Here is a 22,829-nt window from a genome sequence, read left to right on the forward strand (position 1 = left end):
CTCTTTAATCTCATCAGTCTCTGTAAAAATAAGCTTCTTAGAATTGAAGTTAAGTTAGAAATAAAAATCTTTTAAGTCAATATATGAAAGGCAGTCTAATCTAACAAGTCTTTAGGTTGAAAGTATAAAGTAGAAAAATGAAACATAGAAATTATTTGAATATAAATGTATTATGACATTTCTGAACCTCAGGATTAAGTGAGAAATCAAGCTTTCAGTGAAAGAGAAAAGAATGTTATACCAGGAAACAATGACAATCAACTGACATTAGACATAAGTGGCAGCCAAAAGAGTAGTATGTTTAAAGCTTTGAGGGGAAATTATTTTAAACTAATACTTTTATAATTTTCCATTAATTTAGGTATAAAATATATTTACAGATCTCTAAGCATATAAGAAGTTTGTCATAAACCTTACCAACACATTTATGGAGATGGTAATATGGGAAATTAGCAGCTAAATATGTTCCAGGAGGAAAAAAAAAAAAAGGGTAAGAAATCTGAAGAGGTATTAATACATATAATGGATACTTCTAAAGCTCTTTTTTAGGCAAAGATGCTAAGGACAAAATTTCTTTTCTTTTTTTGTGAGTTCATAGTTATTGATTCTAGAGTAACATATTTATGGAATCATAATGATGCAAATGCTATTTTTAAGAAGAAAATCCCATGGACGGAGGTCCAAGGGGTCACAAAGAGTTGGACACGACTGAGCGACTTCACTGCACTACGTATACCTTACACTTGTACATCCTGGAAACGTGTGACTAGCGTTTCTTTCTGTGCCAAGTGACTTTAACTTGGCGGTTCAGTTTTAGGAACCTCCTTTTATTTCCATATACTAAGCTGTGTTCTAACAGCTGCATCAGTAACAAAGCTGACATTTTTATCTCTTATTGTCTGACTCCTCTGTTTAGCAGCAAATAAATTCTAAACTTTGGCAAAGAACAGAGTTTCTATTCACTGGGTACTAAAATATTAATACCAACATCCAGATTCTAAGAGAAGTTCAGGGAGTTAGGGAGTCAAAGGATATTTATAAACTGAGGTTTTGGGTGAGCTAGGCCATGTACATTTTGGATCTTGCAGTAGCTTTTTAATAAGGTGCAGTTCTTTTATAGAGTTGTGTGGTTGACTAACTGGCCATCCTGAGAAAGAAGGTTTAGGGTTTAGTCTAAAACATTTGCTGGAGAGTTAAGATAGGGAAATAGGTTCTTGAAGATCAGGATGGACGGTGTAAAAGGGAAGAAGTGAAGTTCTCAGGTCTAGTCTTAGGAATAGCAAAGATGGCCGATTGATATTAATTAGAAAAGATGCTTGCCATCCGAGGAAATCAAACAAAGGACGGTGGAAAAGACCTCACATAGTAGTGACACATTAAGAGAACTCTGGAGAATCACAATTTTAATATGGAGACATATTGAAAATAATAAATGATTCAATCCTTTAGGATTTGGAGAACTATACCACAAGGCTAAAGAAACACTGGCCCAATTTTAAAGAGGAAGACTAGACAAATTAATGTGAAGTACCCTGGTGGCTCAGAGGTTAAAGCATCTGCCTGCAATGCGGGATATCTGAGTTTGATCCCTGGGTGGCGAAGATCCCCTGGAGAAGGAAATGGCAACCCACTCCAGTATTCTTGCCTGGAGAATCCCACAGATGGAGGAGCCTGCTGGGCTACAGTCCATGGGGTCGCAAAGAGTCAGACACAACTGAGTGACTTCACTCACTTTTCACTTACCCTGAGTATTAATTGGAATGACTGATGCCGAAGCTGAAGTTTCAATACTTAGGCCACCTGATGCGAAGAGCTGACTCATTGGAAAAGACCCTGATGCTAGTGAAGATTGAGGGCAGGAGGAAAAGGGGGCGACAAAGGATGAGATGGTTGGATGGCATCATGGATTCAACAGACATGAGTTTGAGCAAACTCTGGGAGATAGTGAAGGACAGGGAAGCCTGGCGTGCTGCAGTCCATGGGGTTGCAAAGAGTCAGACACATCTTAGCTACTAAACAACTACAGCTCAAAGAATTTCAAGATGAGTTTCAGTTTGACATAATTATCATAGGTATTAACTGTATTCCATATAAGCCTGCTGAAGAAATTTATGGAACTGAAGCTTTTAAGGAATGTATAACAAAGATAAGATGTAATAAAAATGAACCAGGCAGAACAACAATAGGTTGACTTTAGACCTTCAGGTTAGATGCTGTTCTCAGGGAAGAATTGCACCTGTGTGATAATACACAACTCAGGAAGATAGTACTCAGCTTAAGAATTTTTAAAACAGTGGATGCTTTAACAGATCTGGTATTCTTAATTTCCTATTTCTCATCATAGGACAGTAGCTAGAAATAGAAGAAAAACAAATGTCTGCACCGGGAAGCAAAGCAAAAGCAGAACAAAGTAGGAACACAGACCTAGTAAGATGTTTTAATCTATCTGTCTTTAGTTGCTGGATGGTAAGTGTACCTCAAATTAGACTTTGTCTGGGACTGCCAACGTTGTAAATTTCTGAACTTTGCAAGCATTTGGAATATCTTGAATGCTGCTCTCTGATTTCTCTCCCATATGGTTTTTCAAAATGTGTCATAAGTAACTTATTTAAAGATTTCAATCAATCAAATTTAAACTCACAGATTGTCAATCAGAGATACCTGATATCTTAGTAAAGTTAAAAATAAGATTTTCCAGCTGTGCTATTTCCACAGGGAGACTAATGAAATGAATCTCTGATATGAACTTTGGTACAGTGATCATAAGTATAAGTACTGAGTCCCGGACACATCACTTGGCTTGGTCATTGGATAGAATGTAGAAGAACTGGTGGGAAGTCATAGTCATTGTAACCATGTATGCACAAACTATAGTGTTTAAAGATTTGAAATTGTTTTCTCCATTTTTTTGTGTATTTTTTTTAAAAAATGTACTTGAATTTATTTTTCATCTTGAAAGTAGATATATGAAACTTGAACACAGAAAAGAGTATGATTCATTGAAGCACATTTAAAGAGGATATAGTGTCTTTTAAACATAGAACATGAGAATTGTTTAAATAAAAATTTAAATGCTTCAGAAAATTTGAGAACATGACCAATGTTTAATCATGTAATAAGAAATTTGATAGCAGTAAAGTTTGAAACTATATCATTTAACAATAATTTACCTTGCTTATCTGGTAAAACCCATTACATGAGTACACGTGACTTTTTAGTAACCCAGAAACCCAGACATGGTGCCATAGAAGGCACGGATGAGCATTAGCTCTTCCTTATATGTCTTACAAATATAGGTTGAATATCTATTCTTATTGGTCTTTTGCTATGAGATGGTCAATAGTAAGAGAGATGCTTCGGTCTTTTCACTAATTAGCAACAACACTTTGCCTTGTTGTATCCATTTTAACTCAAATAATATTATTCTATAGGAAATAGTTGTGCTAAGGAATGTTAGCCTTTGTTGTATTATGGCTTGTTCTTAATATTCTTCTTGATATTCAAGACAAGGACTCTATGTACTACATTTTAAAATTATATTTTGCCCAAATGTATTTCAAAATGAAGTAATCAAGTTAAGCACAGGAAGATCTTTAAACCAAGTCCAGAACTTAAAATCATTTTCTTACTGTGAGAATACTTAGGATTTAAGGAATAATTCCTTAAGATTAATATCAAATCAATCTAACAGTGTATAAAGTTAACAATTCCTAAACTTTAATTCTAAATTTATGATTTTGTTAAGTCATGGTATAATTGGAATTTTTAACTTCAGTAGCTGTTGAAATTGACATTTAACTTGGTCTTAAACAACAAACGAATTATGTGAGGCATTGCCTCCATACTGCCTTATATGTAAGATGAAAACTGGACAGATTGCCATTATTTTTAAATATTTCATTGTGGGGAAAATGAGAATTAACTTTTAAGGGAAATAAACTAAGTGGATTAGCCAGGCTAGGGTTTGATTATTATTACTACTTTAGACTTAAAGCAATCTCAAATAAATACACTGAAAATCCTTTAGACTTCAAGTAAATTTAATATTTATATATATACTTTGAGTGACCAGTAAATAAAAAGGTAATATTTATTAGTATGGAATGTGATCGAGCATTTAATTGTATTCAAGAGAGAATGCTCCCAAGGTCACTTCTTTTTTCTGTATAGCATTTCCACTAAATTTGGATATATAATTAATTTTAGTAAGTAGAAAGTTAATGCAACAGTTATACCAGTGGATTCTTCTACAACTTTTAAATACATATTTTTTTCATTATTAGCAAACATCTGCAAAGCAAGTGAGAAGGGAAAATATGAAGTAAATTAATTAGCATAGTATAGCCACTTGCATGTCAATAATAATGATGACTAGAGCGATGAACATACTTTCATAGGAATGAAGATAAATAGGAAAACTACAAGCCTAACATAATAAATATTTGAGAGGGAAGAAAAGGAATAACCAACAAATAGATCCTGGAATAAAGAGAAATTCTTTGGATTTTAAAGAACATGGTCTAAAGGTGCTATTTCATCATTGAAAATGTTACTATGCATTTAAAAAATATGTTACATATAGATCCACTTGTGTCTAACAGCTGCTGAGACTCCAAAATTGCCAATTTTGCAAGTTCATTTAAATGTTCCATCTTATATGTGAATGAAAAAATATACTATCAGTTTCCTGACAGATGCAAAACAATCTGCTGTGATTCTAAAATAAGTTTACATTCAATCAGAGAAATGGTCTCCTTTTAAATACTCCATTTTAAGAGGAGGTTCTTTAATTGTCAAGAGAGGAAATACAAAGTTGGATGGTATAATCTCCATTTTATCATGCCAGTTCAGTACTGAATTCAACTTCAAATGGAATATTATATTATTTGTAAGGCTACATTTAAATATTTTAAATATATTTGAGTTTTGAAATAAAGGCTTTGATCTCTTTAAAAAACAAAACTGTTTCTTTATACTAGGGACTAAAATCTTTTAATAGTTGGATGATTATAACCGTTAACATTGAAGCACCAAATAGTTTCAGGGAATACCAGGATAACACTGGCCTCGGGCTATTGTTTTCTTTCCAATTACTCTGTTTTTAATTCCCCACAAACAATGATACAAAGTAAGTAAAAGTTAGAAAGAGAAGGGAAAAAAAAAATCTCCAAACCTACTTTTTCTTCAGTCTTCTGTCCTTCTCAGCTTGAGTTCCCAATTTACCTAACCCCAGGGACTCCTGAGCTGCAGCCTCGGTCTCCATAAAGCCTCCTGTGAAGAAGTAACCGTTCATGTTAGGTTGGATACATTGTGTCAATTCTGGAATTACATTTTTTAAAGTTTATTTGAGCAACTGTTTAGTATCACTTTTTTTTTTTTTGGCTGGTCTTTGTATTTCCAACTCAATATGCATTCAATGGAATGGGTATACACACGGAGAGAATGGGGGTGGGTATACACATAAACACACACCGAGAGAATGGGGGGGAAAAGCACCTATAAAAAAAAAGGTAGGCCATTCAATCACACCTAGTAGCAACTAACACATGTGACCTATACACTGAAAAACACTTAACTATATAGTCTGCAAGCTTTGAGGTTTGTTTTTCTACTTTTCTTACGAAAAATGAAAAAATTTGTGCTGTGTGTGAGGTTTTTTCCACTGTTTGAAATATTTGAAATTTTTCATGTACGATGGAATAAATGATAGCCCAATGCACAGAAACTCAAGTGTATGTCTTCTCTTCCAAATTGAGAGAATGGAGAGATATTTGCTGAGTTAAAACTTTTTGCTCTAGAACCCTCCTCTGCTCACCTGGCTGACTCCTATATCCTTCAGTACAAACCTGACTTTCAGAGCTTACTACGTTCTGGAAGGCTTTGCTTTGTTTCGTAATTTTAATGAAATACCTGAAAAAAATTCTAAATCTTTTTTCAAAAGACCCTGGTAAGAATTGTTTTTACCAAGCAGTTCATAAACTATTTGATATAGAGTCAGTTTCATTTGGCTTTGGGATATATATGATATATTTATATAACCCTGGAGTAAGAGGAGAATGTAAGTGTTGGGCATTGAACAATTTTACAGAGCAATTATTTAGCATCTCTAACATATCATTGTTCATAAATTATCAGTTGTAATTGAAAAATGAAAACTTAAACCTGGGCTCTGTTTTCTCTCTGCTATTTACTGTGTGGAAAACATTAAGTCAATTTATCTTTAAGTACATTATGGTATACATATGCTTTTAATTAAAAGAGATTTAAATTCCATTTAAGCTCAAGATTAGGTAGAGAGATTTAAGCTAATCCTCTTACAAAGACTACACAAAAACATTCACCAATATATCAGTAGGTATGTACTATTAAAGATAATTTTGTTGTAATTGTTTTTCATAATTTATTTTAGAGAATAATTTAACTACTCAATACTATTAGTTCGGGAACACTGTCATAAATAAGTTAATCTCATAGCCCAGTTATTCTGTTACTGAACTGAATAATTACAAGAAAGTCATCTTCAACTGAAAACATATTGATTGCTATCTAGATCTTACTCAGGGATTCAGAGTTTGAGGAATGAAATTTACTTTATTCAATTATACACATAAGCAATTAAAACTTAAAGAATTTTATATTGTGAATGATTTTCATTATGGGTATTATCAGGGAAGTCACCTACTAGTTGACTAAAGTACTCAGGGAATATTTTTAAATGTGGAAATTTCCACTATGCAGAATGAGTGAATATTTTCATTTTATTTTTCTCATTGGTATCCCTGCCCTACTGTATATCTATAAATTACTATTCACCATATGCAATAACAATAAAATTGCTCTCTGGAAATATAAATGGAAATGAATAGCGATTTACTTAAAAGTCACAAAATTCTTCATCAGTCCAGATGGGGACACAGAGATTGATGAGTAGACCTATTTCATAAACAATGAGATATTCTCAACCACTATGTGGTTGGATAAATCAGGCTTTTTATTCTTCTGAGGAAAGAACATGTAAATTATGATTTAAATTTTTTACATTTTAATTAGAGAAAAGAACATTTTAAAAAGTTTAGTGCTCTGGAAGAGAAACAAAGAGAGCTCTAGAGGAATTTTGTGAGTCCAAACTAGATCCAGAAAAAAATAGTAGACTTTTCTTCTCACAAATACAGTTCTAAAAGTAGAAGGCATGAGGGGCTTGGAAATACTCTGATCACTTCAAAATCTAATATTCTTTAAAGAAATCTGATAAAGAATTGTTGCTACATCGTGTTTGAAAATGCCAATAGAAAATGACACATAAGCCACAGTAGGCAAAATTAGTTTCAAGTGGCATGGGCTGTACCCTTAAGCAGGAAAAAAATCTAATTATGTGCACTTTTAAGTCCAAATAAAACATTTATAGATGAGAAAAACATTCTTTCATAGCACTGATCCAGGAGTGAACTCCGGGAGTTGGTGATGGACAGGGAGGCCTGGCGTGTTGCGGTTCATGGGGTCGCAAAGAGTCGGACATGACTGAGCGACTGAACTGAACATGTTGAAATGATAATTTTTCTATATTGGTTTAAATAAAAACATTATTAAACTTAATCTCACCTGTCTGTTTTTACTAACCCTCTTAATATAGCTACTAGAAAATTGAAAATTACCTATGCGACTCATATTTGCGGCTTGCATTATATCTCCATTGTATTGGTTCTATACAGGAGACAATACCAGTTTTCAGAGGGAGTGTAAATATTTGCATATGTTGGTGGGGGAAAGGAGGCAAATTTTTATATGTCACAACGATTGCGAAGTGCAACAGATATACATTAGATAGGAGTCAAGAATTATAAACACCCTTCAGTAAGTAGAAAATCCTTTAGTTTACCCATTTTGAAATTGCAAGAGTTTGCCCAGTGAGAAACATTCATTCTCCAGGAGACCTCTTAGTAATACGGAGTGTGTACATACTAAGTCGCTTCAGTTGTGTCTGACTCTCTGTAATGCTATGGACTGTAGACGGCCAGGATCCTCTGTCCATGAGTTTCTCCAGGAAAGAATACTGGAGTGGGTTGCCATACCCTCCTCCAGGGGGATCTTCCTGGCCCAGGGATCAAATTCACACCTCTTATGTCTCCTACATGGCAGGTGGGTTCTCTACCATTAGCGCCACCAAGGAGTGAATGTCGCTCAGTTGTTCCGACTCTGTGACCCCTCCGTATAGTCTACGGAATTCTCCAAGGCAGAATACTGGAGTGGGTAGCCTTTCCCTTCTCCAGAGGATCTTCCCAACCCAGGGACTGAACCCAGGTCTCCTGCATTGCAGGCGGATTCTTTACCATCTGAGCCACAGGGAAGCCCAGTGCCACCTGGGAAGCGCCTAGTGATACGGCGAGAGCATCATTACTATACCCCATCTCACAGCATAAGGTGTTTAGGCACGGAAGGCTTGAGTCCCATGATTCAGTGGATACTCAGGTAATATATTACTTATCACCTTGTCAGTGGCCCCCTAGAGGTGGCACATGCAAAAGCCCAAGGCAAAATCCATACCCTCTATGAAGTTCTCTGGGCCATCAGGCACTCCGCAGACTCTTTTGTGAGGTTTTCAAGGACTTTGAAGTGTTTGAGACAGGATCGCTTTTAGGGTGTGAGGGGCCTAGTCAAATATTTCTTCCAGACCCCTTTCTATACAAATATTTTGAGTAATCCAAAATTAGTGGAACAACAATCTATTGTGATCCAATCTCATATGACACCATTCTGTCAGCAGGAGTGATTCAATTATTAGGCCATCCTTGTGGAACCAAGGTCAGGCAACAAGGCCAGGTTGTTCTGGCCCAGAGCAACCCTACAGGTAAAGTCTCTAGGCTCCCCCAGGAATCCAGAGAATACCAGATACAGTTCAGAGAATTAGGGAGAAACAGGGACCCGGTGCACATGGTTTGGTTGTATTAGGCATCGTGCCCAGACGGCACTGCCTTCCTGTCTGGTTCCATCTGAAAGGTAACAAAAAAATTGAATGCTTCTAGAGACTTGACCTGGAGCTTCCCTGGTGGCTCAGTGGTAAAGAATCTGCCTGGAATGCAGGAGACTCAGGTTCATCCCCTGGGTTGGGAAGATCCCCTGGAGGAGGGCATGGCAACCCACTCTAGTACCCTTGCCTAGAGAATCCCATGGACAGAGGAGCCTGGTGGGCTGCGGTTCATAGGGTCACGCAGAGTCGGACACAACTGAAGTGACTCGGCAGCAGCAGAGACTCGACCCACACAGTTACAGGTCTGGGAAAAGGGTGTGCTGCCGGGATAGCATTGCCAGTCCCAAGCTCTCCCAGGCACCAGAGGAAGGTCTTGGAGAAATTTCAGGAGAGGTGCTACAGCATAAGATCTCCTAAGATCCAGGCTGAGAAATTTACCAAAGGATGTGCAAAGGCCTAGATCTATGGATGGCTTTGTTACTGTTCAGTCGGTAAACTGTATCTGACTCTTTGCCACCCCATGAACTATAGCCTGCCAGGCTCCTCTGTCCATGGGGTATTCCAGGCAAGAACACTGGAGAGGATTGACATTTTCTTCTCCACGGGTACTAGATAGAGATATCTGTTCATTGGGATTGTGAAGGCAAATATCTCTATGTTGCCTGGCCTTAGACTCTACTGAGTATAATTTATTTCCTGTTGGCACTTGAGGTAAGAATCTGTAGGAAATTCAGGCCAAGACCCACATGGCAAGGGCTCTATATCTCCATTTGTCCAGCAGAGTTCCTTGCTATTGTATTCAAAAGAAAATCTAATCCCAGAGAGATTAAAACTATAATCTGCAGCTGATCAGTATTTCCATCTTTCATCTACTTGACCTCTCTTTGGAATGAATCCATACTACTCATTTTGATTTTAAACACACTTGAATGTATAAATGATGACTTGTTTCATGACTCAGTCTATTAGTTCTCTGGAGGAGGCACCTAGGCACCGTGCCTGGCTCCTAAATGGCATGTAATAAATGCATTCATAACTGAACCTAAACACTGCTTCCTTCAGAAGAAGACATTTTTATTATGTAGAGCATGACTCATCTCTAACTGATGCTTTGAGAATTTATATTGTATTTACTACTCCCATAACATCTAGGAACAATCTGAATTTTGAGGTAAAGGCTAGCACAGCAACCCAAATTTTATGTGTAGAAACATGCTTGCTAAACAATGTTGCTCTGATGTTGCTATTGCTTCTGCCCATTATTTTCTTATGCTGATTATAATAAATAATAGAAATCAGACCATTATGTATAATACAATCTGACAGATAACCATGAAGACAATTGCAATTTAGCAGGCATAAACGTGTCTTTGAAATGTATTGCTTCTCATATGCATTTAAGGGAAACTTGCAACAGTAGTTTTTATTAATTTTTTTACTCAATAATATACACATTTTATGTATCTTTAATTAGGGATACTGCCTGTATGATTTATATGTATTTTCTGCTTTTAGCATTTTCCCACCTGCTTGGGTAATCACGTGTGCTCTGTTCATTTTTGTTTACAGTCATTATTATTAGGACTCTGAAGTCCTGGGTGGGTCTTCTACCTGGGTATTTCCCAGGTAGTAAATCTGTTAAAATCATGTGGAACAGATGACCCACCAGAGGTAATAAATGCATTTAGCATCACTACGTCTTGACCCTCTGTTGCCATCTTCCTCACTGGTTAACTGCCTCTGAAGCACAGCATGGTGTGCGATCGCTCCGACTCCTCACTCTCACTTGTGCTCGGATACTTGATCCCGGGACCCAGACCATTTCCTTGGCGTGCTGTGCCTCCTTCAGGGGGCTGCCTCCTAGTCTATGCATTTCCAGTGTCTCCACAGCTAGGCAACTTGATCCTCAATCCTTATCACTTCTTTGGCTTGATCATTTGGTTTCACACTTCACACCCCAGCCTGGCATCCACTTCCTAACTAACCCTATAAAGACCCAGGTTCCTTTCCATCACATCTCCCATGGAGTTTATCTTTTCATGTGGCTTCAGTACTTTTTTTTGAGAGATAAGTCTTATTTGAAACTCAAGTTTTATAACTTTTCAATTCTAAAGGAAAACTGCACTTTGTTCTGAGTAGAGTCAAACATACCGAGGGAGGGAAAAAATTAACCTTATGTCTATATATTCTATAAGAAAGTTTATAATATATTCTGTGATGCTTTTACTATTGCCTTGAATTGTTCTTTACTTTTTATGCATTTATGTGTAATACCCTCAAGAAGTTATAAACTTTTTGAAAAAAAAAGTTTAATTTCATTAAGTTTCCAAACATGTTCCATGAGACTATGAGCTCACTGAAGTTCTTTCTGATGGAAACAGTCCCAAGAGTATATTGTCTGGAGCACTCGCCGAGCAATGAGAGCTGGGAACCACTGCCAACCCTCCTACCAGTGGCTGCTTTACCTGGATGATTGTTAAAATCATCTGTTTCTGTACAGTATAGAGCATGGGTCATTACATGGCCTTTAGATATCTTCTAACACTAAAAGTCTGTAATTTGAAAAATAAAATGCATTTTCATAGTACAAAACTCATGTTACGTATTTTATAGAAAGGAGAGCTGCTGGGTCTAAGGCTTAAATGTTAGAGCTTCATAGATTCAGGACTACTAGGTTTGAAATAGGCCTTAAAGATCATCCTGTCCAACTGCCCTTCCAATTCTTGGACCCCTTTCTACAACAGTTCTTCCTACTATTTACCTAGCTTCTGCTTGATGATATCCAGTGACTAATAACTCATTATTTCACAAGCCAGTTTGTTTGTATATAACTGTGACTCCGCAGTGTTCTCTTTCTTATTGAGATGAAGTTGGTCTTTTAACACTTTGGCTAGAGTTTTGTAGCCTTACTAAACAATGAAAAGGCCAAAGATTCTGCATATAACAAGCTTTTCAAATATTCATAATCAGCCATCCAGACAGGTCAGCAAAGGGAACAGCATGCCCTTCTACTTAGTTACTTCTCACATAATTTCAATTCTCCTTATTAGCTTAATATTTCCCTCCAAACTTACTTCAAAGTTATGATATGCCTCTGAAAGTGTAGTTATGAGAGATGGATTCTATTCCCTGACTCATGTTTTACAATAGAAGAACAGGATGAAAAGGTCTTCTTTTATCTCAATACTGTATGTCTATTAATGTGTCCTAAATTCATTGACTTATTAACTTTAAAGTTACATGAATAACCAAATTTTTCTTGCAAAAAATGTTCCCAAGAGTTACACTTTTAAAAATAGGATATTTTGGGCCTTCCATGTCTCAGGTTTTTAAGGTAATGCTAAAGGAAGAACACTTATTTTTCTTCCATTTGTGATTTCTTTCCATATCACCAATCCATAAATCAGATCACTGTGCTATTGAAATATTCATGTTCAGTGATTGGGGGATGTGTTGATCACAAACAGTGAATCCTCATCAAGCCATTAGAAACCTGGATTCAGGATGTCATCACTCTACTCATCATCACTATTAAAGGAGGATTATTCACCTGGTTGCAAATTCCACCTAATTTTTCCATCACTCAGGCTCCATTTTGTCATCTTGTGTACAGGGCTGCCATGAATCCCAGCTCACCCAAATGCCTTCCCTGTTCTATTACTGAGTAACTTTGTCAGAGAAACAAACAGGCTTCATCTGACATGGCTGTTTTGAACACAATTTAATTTGCTTTGCTTCGAAACAGGTTGATGCCTTTGGATAAAATTACAAGTCAAGCCAGTCAACATTCTGATTACTGATGCATAATCGTGGATCTTGAGATTTAGAACCTCTGTTCCTGATTGTCTTGAGTTCAGACAATGTAGCAGGTAAAGCTCTTTTGGGCCAGAAACAGCACGTTTCAGTGTGAAGTGTTTGTTTTTTAAATGAAAGGTTGTCTGTGCTTATATACCATCCCCGTTGCTAAATTCAATGTTCTTTGATGTCAGTGCCATGCTTTCACCATTTTCCTGAAGTCCAGGGTCAGTACTCTGTACTTCACGGTGGCTCATCATATGCTATTTGTTCGAAATAGGAGTAGATAAATGACTTTGGATGATCAACATTCTACCTGCCCCCACCCATCAAAATATCAATTCTCTTGGGCTTCCATGTCCTCTTGTTAATGCCTCTTTTCTGGTTGAAGTTTTGCTTTTCAAGTAAGGAGATAGAGGCAAAAGTGTTTTGGAATAGTTGCACTTATTTTCATATTTTGTTCAAATACATTAAATCTTTGTTTTATTCATTTTCTTTAAACTTTCAAAAATAATAAACAAAAATAATAAAAAATAAGAATTTTATAATTCCCCTTTTGACCTGGGCAGGTTTTTCAATTATCACTTTATTTTGGTTGGTGCCTTTTTGGATACTGTTCTTACTTATCTATGACATTCAACTATATCTGTCATTCACATAGATACAACTTATGTAAAAAATGTTTTAGAATTTGTTTTTAGGAAGAGGTCACCTATTTTAGATATACTGCTTAAGTTTACATCATCATAAATATAATTATGAGTTTATTTCTTTGATAATATCTAGCTTTGATGTCCTAACCAGTCTTCCAGGTTGGTTAAGATTGAACTTGTGTCTAGAATTTTATGTGTGGAAGTCAGCATATGGTAGGTTGTAATGTGACTGACAGATGAGGAAGAAAAAACTCACTTAAGCTTAGATGATACGGGTAGGGAAAAATAAGTCAATATTTAGGGAAGATGGCAGGATCAAGTAATGACTTTTAAAATGAAGGTTAGATATGAGTATGTTTAAACATTTATGGAAACAACAGAGATGCATTGCATCTGGATGCATAAATCAGGGGGGCGAAACCATGGTCACTGGGCTGTTAAGTCTTTTACGACCTGCTATATAGCCCAGCAAACTCTACTCAATACTCTGTATTTATCTATATGGGAGAAGAATCTAAAACTGAGTGGATCTATGTATACATTTAACTGATTCTCTTTGCTGTAGAGCAGAAACTAACACAACATTATAAATCAACTATACCTCTAATAAAAGCTAATCTAAAAAAATGCATGTTATTACAGCCTGAATCTATTCTATATTCTAGGAAGTAAGCAGAGATATTTATTGGCCTGCTTTTTCCATGTCTCTCAATGAGATTATTAAACCTTTTTTTTTTTTTTTTTCATCTTTTTTAGGGGTTTGTAATGTAGAAAGAAAGTGAGAGAAAATCAAAGAAGAAAAAAGAGAGAAAGAAACTAAAACCAGACCCCCAAGTCTGCTAAAACAATATTCCCTCTGTCAGGACACTCTCCCCAAATTCAACTGTGACCTTCAAGGAGACAAGGCTCATAAATATGGTTTATCGTTTTAAATCCTTTATCTGTAAAGTATTTTTAGCTTTATTCAAATGCTTTTCAATGTGTTGCTTCCTTTGAGTTTTGGAGTTTCCACATTTATACTGCCTCTGATAGCAACATATTCGTAAAAAATAGATGTGCTGCTGCTGCTGCCAAGTCGCTTCAGTCATGTCCGACTCTGTGCGACCCCATAGACAGCAGCCCACTAGGCTCTGCCGTCCCTGGGATTCTCCAGGCAAGAACACTGGAGTGGGTTGCCATTTCCTTCTCCAATAAAAAATAGATCTACGTATATTGAATTTGATGCTCCATGGTTAGCAGTTATCAATGCAGTCACATTGACTGATCCATCACATCTGATGTTCACTTTATTACCTTAGCTTTTCAGACTGTATATAACAATCTATAAGGTGAATAACATCCCCTTTACAAATACTCTATTCTGTGAATTACTATGAATTTCTCCTTTGTTGTTTGTCAAACTTGACAGAATTGAGTGAAGATTTTCATAGTTTTATTTAGAAAGTTTCCTTCCTCTGCACCACATTTCATTTAAATGTATCTAGCATAGCTATTGTCCAGAGAAGGCAATGGCGCCCCACTCCAGGACTCTTGCCTGGAAAACCCCATGGACTGAGGAGCCTGGTGGGCGGTAGTCCATGGGGTCGTGAAGAGTTGGGCACGACTGAGCGACTTCACTTTCATGCATTGGAGAAGGAAATGGCAACCCACTCCAGTGTTCTTGCCTGGAGAATCCCAGGGATGGGGGAGCCTGGTGGGCTGCCGTCTATGGGGTTGCACAGAATCGAACATGACTGACATGACTTAGCAGCAGCAGCAGCAGCAGCAGCGTAGCTATTGTCAAGTTAACTTAGGTTTCTTTGCCTCTATGAGCTAAACTCTTCAAGAGTTCTAAGACCTGGGACAGAGTCCCAAATCTCAATTTTGATTCTTTGACACCATCAGCCCTCTACCATGTTACTTTCCATGGCATCATCTTCTATCTCCTATTTCTCTTTTCATTGATGAAAGAAAGAATATTGGCACAGTGCTCCCATGTCTGAATTTTCTAGATCAAGTTATTAAAATCATGATCCTTAGAGATGTTTCCCTAATTCCTTCTAATGTGTGCATCAGCAGCACCAGGTGGCAAGCTGTGGACTTGGTTACGCTTCCACGGTCTTCCCCTCACAACGCGGAAGCCCATTTTTCAGGACAGACGTGAACATGAGTCTGTATTCCTCAACCAAAGCACTAGTGGTACCAGGTACCATTTCTTCAGGAAAAGAAAACAAAACACATCAAAACATGATGTACTGAAGCTCACTTGTGCCTGTGTTTCCTTATTTTCTCAAGTACTATATCCAATAAAGACCTTTATTTTTGGTTTCTGCAGGAACTTTGTTCCACCCACCATGTAGCTTTTCTACAGCTCCGGAAGTACAGATTTTTGTCTTTGTCTTCCTCATCAGCATTGTAGCTCTTACTCTGCTATTGTCACTAGCTTTGTTTATACTCTATTGTTCTACAGAGCAAAACAAAATTGCTCAGAACTCAGAAATCTTCTCAGGTCTACAATGTGATCTTGAAAAACTACTGCTATTTTCTGATTTGGATGGAGTTGATAAGAACATAATTGTAATTAATTCTCATCTGTTCTAACATAGAGACACATGGTCACTGAAAATGAGTCAAAAGGCTAAGTTTCTAGAAGCTTTTATATTTTTGCAGGCTTGAAATTGTATCCTTGATATCTTGATTCTGACAATAAATAGTTGTCAAGTGAAACAGATTTTAAAATAATGTCTTGGTGTGTTTTATATCCCCCAAATAACCACCTTCTTTTAGCATAAAAGGGTCCTTTCCTGAGAAAGAGAAGCCCAAGGAACATGTTCTTCTGTTGAGTAACAGTCACAGAGTTGACTGCCCATGTGTTACAGAGATGGGTTTCCTATGGCTTCTGACGTTTTTTATGGGTTTCACACTGTGGAACTTGGGGAAGGTATTTTTGAATAATACTACAGTTGTAAATATGCAAATATGAACACTATTCTCAGAAATTCTTGTAGTGCCAGGGCAGTAAACTAATTCTGGGGGATGGGACATTATTTGTGAATAATCATTCCTTTATTTGAGAACTCAAAATGAGTATTAAGGGAGTGCCGCATTCTGTTCATCACTTACCATCAGAAGCAGGAGCTAAATTTTTTCCTAAATCTTTTTCTCTGTAATTTAACTCTAGTTCTGAACTCAGCAGAATGAGAAGAGCAGGGAAAAATTAAAGGTAAGCATAAATAAGCAAGATGACGAAAAGGATTTCAGGATAAAAATTCAATATGTAAAATGACATCAAAGGAAAAAAAAAGCCAAGAGTATATATCATCATTTAGAAAATACAATTCACATACTCTTTTTGTTTCAGACTATATCTATTTATTTATCTACCTATCTATCCATCCATCTGTTTATCAACCTATCTATATATGTATATATTTACCTAGGGTCATTTCAGATGTATTGATCCATATTTCGTTAATTAGTCACTGACAATAATTCTAATGAAACTCCTGTTGCCCTTTCCTCTGTCTCCCCATTTATAGGCTACAGAGTTTGTTAATACAAAGTTGTAATACTTTAAAACAAAGAAACCTTACCCTTTACATCTAGGTCCTTTAAATGCTTTATTTTGACCTAAAAAGAGTTATTTTGGATTTTTTTTGTAGGTTTCTTAATTTTTTCAACAGAAAAACTTTTAAAATACACACAGCTAGTTTTTATATACATCTATGTAGTGTGCTCAATGGTTTCAAGCTGGTTTTGAAACGTGGCTTTGGACGAATATTTCAGTTTGGCTAATTATTAATACATTGCTTACTCATCAATAAACAAGGATGACACTAGTAACACCTATCTTGAGAGTCCTTGTGTCTATCACAATGTTAAAATTACCTATATTCTAGTTCTTATTATCAGAGGAATCACAAGGATTGGAAATTTTATAATATCTTCCTTTGAAACTTTTACCAAGCATTATTCAGCTAAATCGGTTACAAGATGATTCAACTAGAAAGTTTATCAGGTAGGGGAAATAAGATGAAAGATAGATGGGTATTAAAAAGTAAGGAAAATGAGTGGCAGTGGAAAGTCAAACATGCATACTTACGGAGTTGCCCAAGACGAGCTTTTTCTTTTTTACCAAACAAACGTCCTATTGAAGACTTGATTCCTTTCTTCTTGGGGGCTTTGTGAAGAGAGTCTTGGCTGCTGTTGGCACTGCCAAGCCCAAGGCTTTCGGGCTCGAGGGAGGCAGATAAACTACTGCAAACATAAAAGAGGGAAAACTGCTTGCTTTGGTGCAACATTCAGCAGGCACACAAGACTGTACCTGTCACAAGACAATTCTGCAACATCCACAAGGGGCGTGCGTGCTAAGTCACTCAGTCGTGTCTGACTCTTTGCGAGCCCATGGACTGCAGCCCGCCAGGCTCCTCTGTCCATGGGCTTCTCCAGGCAAGAATACTGGAGTGGGGTGCCATGCCCTCCAGGGGATCTTCCACATGGTACGTAAGACCTAATTCCTTGATAAAGGCACCAAAGGAGGAACAAGTAGACTTGAATGCTACTTTCTCCTTTGCCTCCCATGTTTCTTCTTAAGCACATTAAAGTATGATTTCCTCAGCCTTAGGACCCTCAGCCTCCAAATTTTCTCTAGAAAATATTTTTCCTAGTATTTTTCCTTATTTTTCATACAATATCAAACCAATCAATGAACATAGATTGGTTTATTAAGTTCATGTGAAGTGACCTTCTATAATTTAGTCCTGGACCCTTTACATATTTCTTTCTTGCAGTTTATTTTTTTAGATCTTTAACATAATGACCTATGACAAGAAATTTAAATATAACTAACGAAGTTTATGCTCATATTCTAGCCCATGGTTTAACTGGATTTTCCTCTTGGTATCTTTCTCAGTTTTTGTGCTTAATTTGTTGAATTTTAAATCATCTGGGTGAGATTTTGAAGTAACAAATCATATACCCTAGTGATCACTGTATATTTTCCTTATAGTTCTCAGGTCTTATAGGTACATGATAAGCTGAAATGATTTCCAAGCAAGCTGATCTAGGTTCCATCCCTGGTCAATGTATTTAACACTTTTAATAGGATAGGTTCGATGATACTGTTATCATTTTTATAGCTGCTAATTTGACAGTATCATGATGAATTATTTAACTGTACTTATTCATCTTAATTAATCTGAGTTCAGTAAGACAGTAAGGAATCTGCCTGCAATGCAGGAGACCTCGGTTTAATCCCTGGGTCAGGAAGATCTACTGGAGAAGGGAACAGTAACCCATTCCAGTATTCTTTCCTGGAGAATTCCATGGACAAAGGATCCTGGCAGGCTACTGTCCCTGGGATTGCAAAGAGTCAGACACGACCGAGTGCCTAACACACACAACACACTAAGTATAAATTTTGAACCTGGAATAACTTTCACATTAGGAAATAAAAATAAAACAAAGAAAAAATGCTTGATATCACAAAAAAGTCTTTTCAAAAATGTTGATTGTAAAACATATTAGTTAGACGATAGATTCTTACTTAAGTCATTATATTCAGTTACATGTTCAGAGATGCTATAAATGATGACAGTGAAAGAACATACATTTAAGATGTAAATTTTATGCTTAGATGTATTTATTTATGGCATTAGTTATTATAGAAATCTGCTTCAATTTTTAGGCAGATGGAAAGGACAGTATGAAGAGTTGCTATGACAAATAGGGTATTTTCCCATGTAAACTTATCTCTTCTTTTAATATTTCAATTTTTTTTTTCCTTCTCTAAGGAGGAGCTTTATAGCTGGCAGTAGCAGCACCCATAGGGTGATTTACATACCTGTCTGTTAAAAGTAGCTGGGGTTCAATCATGGACTTGAAGATCTTCATTATCTTTACATTAGAAGCCAAGCTTATAGTCTTGCCTTGGAATCTCTTTAGTTTTTGGTAACTAGTCCTGACCAGTACTTCCTATACTTTGACTCCATTTAGTAACAAGATTAAAAATATACAGTTAATTCTAAAAGTGAAAATTTGATCTCAGAATGAAAATTTGGCTTTTTCACAAGTGATATTGTGAAGAGGGAGAAGGAGAATTACAGCTCAAATAAAAAACTTTATATACATTTTAAGCAGTCTGATAACACTAAAAGGAATACTTGGGGGAGGAGGACATACAGTGGCAGTGCGCTGGGAAGGTCATACCTTCGGGCATCATTATGGTAGGAAGAAGGGAGGGTGTGAGTCATCCTGATGGCTCTAGGGGTAGGGGGAGGAGAAGTTTCACATTTAATGGTTGCTTTATCCTCCCGACCATCTTCTTCTACCACTGCAATCTGGAAGCAAAAAAAAAATACACCAGATTCACTTTTTCTAAATTTTAACTGAAACTGATGAAAATAGAGACTCATTAAAGCAAGGCTATTTGAGTAATTATAATATAAAAGCAAAACAAGAAATTTAGGGCATATAAGTCTTACACATAAAAACTCACATTATTAAAGAGCAGGAATTTCATAACTATTTAAAAGTTAAGACACTCCAGTTAAAAGAGACATACACACACATAAATCGACTTACTACATAAAAATATTAGTTAACTGTAAATAAACACCATACATCAATATCTAGGGACTATGGAAAAGCTATCTTGGAATCCATTAAATATATCAGAATGTAAAAGCTTTACAAAGTTATTGAACACATATTTGAACTAATTCAGTAAAAATATGCATAGTCATCTTTTAAGTGGGAGACTTTTGAAGTGAGAATTTGACAAAATAAAATGTTATCAGATAGGGTGTTTTAAATCAGGCTAATTAAATGTGTTCCCAGATATTAAAAAAAAAGCTGCAGTTTATAAGAAAAAAACTTTCTTTTTAAAGTGAGAATAATAAAGGTAAGAATGGAATTTTCGCAAACTGTTTAATTTCACTACTTCTTATGGGAAAATTGAGAAAGACATACAGTTCACCATAAGCAGATGCGATGAAAGGGATTTCTTTAAAGAATTTAGTTCCAAGTCCAGAACAATTCACGATACCATAAATTTTGCCAGAGATGGATATACAGAACTGTATTAAAATAAGACTTTTCAACAACCAACTGAATTGTATGATAAAGATTTTTAAAAACAATGCTGCATTTTTCATAGTACCACTGTGCATTATATATATATATATAGAGAGAGAGAGAGAGAGAGAGAGAGATTGAAAGATTGTGGAAACCGTAGCTGAAAGATGTATGGTTCTAGAAGTTCTGATGAAGAAATGTCTCAATAGGGCTATAACAGAAGGTTTAAAACTATGTTCTCGTCTTCTGTCTATAAATGTCTCGCTAGTTTCTTTACATTAAGCTATTATACTTATATGTGTTTATATGTGATACTTCATGTATTGGAGAAACAATACAAGTGTCTGTCTTGGCTCTTGTCATTCAAACCTAGGTTACTTTTACCAGCACAGTGCATGTGTTCTCAGTCGCTTCAGTCTTTGCAACACCATGGGCTGTAGCCTGCCAGGCTCTTCCGTTCATGGTATTCTCCAGGCAAAAATACTGGAGTGGGTTGTCATCTGTTGTTCCAGGGGCTCTTCCTGACCTGGGATCAAACACTCATCTCCTTCTCCTGCACTGCAGGTGGATTCTTTACCACTGAGCCACCTGAGAAGCCCTTAACAGGATAGGACATCTTAATAAGATCTCTTTTCTCCATTTCAATGAATATAGTGCTATTAGAAGAATCTTTTTCAAGAACTGCTTTCAGCATAATGTTGATACTATGGAAAACCCTTTCTAAACTCACATCTCATCTAAACTTGTAAAGCGTATTTCAAAACTCTTCCTAATACATATTTATGTTTTCACAGTTCCATTATTTTACCAAGATTGTTTTCCACAATTGTTTCTGGGAAGCCTGATTATTTCTGTTTTCAGACTTTTCCTATGAAACACCCTCTTATAAAACACCTTCTTCTCTGCAGATGGCAGGTCAAACTAGGCCAACTTTCAAAATATCAGCTCTTAAAAACATTATATACAAACCCTTTCACTGAATAATACTTAAATCTCATGCTATATGAGTAAAGTGGAAGAGAAAGACTTCAGATTCAGAGATGGATTTGAATCTTGACTTCTCTTCTTTATTGAGTGACATGTACTAATTACTTATCTACTCTAAGATTAAATTTCCTTATCAATAAAATAGAAGTGAATATACTCAGTTTAATTTCTTTTGAAGTGCAAATTAAATCACGCATATAACTCCTTACCCTGATATACAATAAATGTTAGTTTGTGGTTTTCTTTATGTAACCTATCTTTCTTTCTTTCTTTTTTTTTTTTTTTCACAATTCCACAACTTGAATGACATGACATATGGAAGATGGCAAAAAGAAAAAAAAAATCACCTTGCTTTTTCAGCTCTTTGGAGAGATCTGGGGCAAAGGAATCAGAATTCAACAGTAGGATTTTCTCAGCTGAACTAAGGATAGAGAATAGACGGTAGGGAGTCAACTCCCTGGCTGACTGGTCTTTGGGGCAAATAAGGAAAATGCCTTCACAGCCAAAGGGAAATGAGAACCTTCTTAGGTGGATGGACTTCAGGCTCTGCACTGATATTAACTTCATTTGGGATGTGGACATCTCCTCCAGGTCTCTGCTCTCGGACACTAAGTTGATTATGCTTCTTAAATACTGGATGAATTCCATCCTGATCTCTTCCGGGTAGTCCTCAAGATTCGAGTGCACCAGCTTCAGCTTGTTCAAGGGTGGTGCCAGAGCTGGGTTTTCTTTGTCACTTCTGGAGCCTGGTGTGTGGTGTGCAATTAACAGACACGGAGTATTCTGTAAGAACTGCTGCTGAGCGAAACAGGAATACCACATCTCAATTTCCTTCAGGTGACTTAGGATGCTGGCATTGAAGACGATCACCACCCCATGAGAGTCCTTCATCAGGGCTGGCCAGTAAGACTCGAACTCTGGATCACCACCACAATCCCAGAGCTCAAATTCACACCCCGCGCCTTCATTGTTTGCTGGTAACACGTGGATTCTCAAATTCCAGGATCCTCACTCCTTGGGTTGGGTTGTATTCAGTGACGTCAGAAGCTTGTGTCAGAAAGTAGGCCAAAATGGTTTTTCCACTCTCGCAGGGGCCCCCAAGGAGGACTTTGGCCTTCAGCAACTCAGTCCCGGGCCCACGCAGGCGCCGCTTGAGTCCGCGCTGCAGTGTGCGCGGAGCGGAAGTCATCGCACTATAACCTTCCTTTCTTACCAATCATCTTTCTGTATTCCCTAAATTCCCTGAGGCTTTATTTCTGCGCAAGATCTTCCTTTACATTTTTCCCCCCTCTTATGCACACTGAAATTATTTCACATATCATATACTCAGATTTCTTCCTGTATTTCCAGTATAATCCTTTTAAGTGATGAAGGAA

At 36.7% G+C, this 22,829-nt stretch overlaps 1 protein-coding gene and 1 pseudogene across 3 annotated transcripts in view; both read right to left on the reverse strand.

The window, feature by feature from the left end:
* PPFIA2 (protein tyrosine phosphatase, receptor type, f polypeptide (PTPRF), interacting protein (liprin), alpha 2) overlaps window positions 1-22,829 on the reverse strand; it is a 507,538-nt gene that overhangs the window by 59,914 nt on the left and 424,795 nt on the right. For all 3 annotated transcript variants that reach the window (XM_010832020.1, XM_010832022.1, XM_010832021.1), the window contains 3 exons: window positions 19,600-19,730; window positions 17,495-17,649; window positions 5,178-5,271 (listed from right to left, as the gene is read on the reverse strand). In XM_010832020.1, the coding sequence (XP_010830322.1) occupies window positions 5,178-5,271; window positions 17,495-17,649; window positions 19,600-19,730 (380 nt within the window). The remainder of the gene's footprint in view (window positions 1-5,177; window positions 5,272-17,494; window positions 17,650-19,599; window positions 19,731-22,829) is intronic.
* Window positions 20,644-22,642, reverse strand: LOC104982633 (annotated as a pseudogene).

This window comes from Bison bison, unplaced genomic scaffold (assembly GCF_000754665.1).
Source record: "Bison bison bison isolate TAMUID 2011002044 unplaced genomic scaffold, Bison_UMD1.0 scf7180017864535, whole genome shotgun sequence".
NCBI lineage: Eukaryota > Metazoa > Chordata > Mammalia > Artiodactyla > Bovidae > Bison > Bison bison.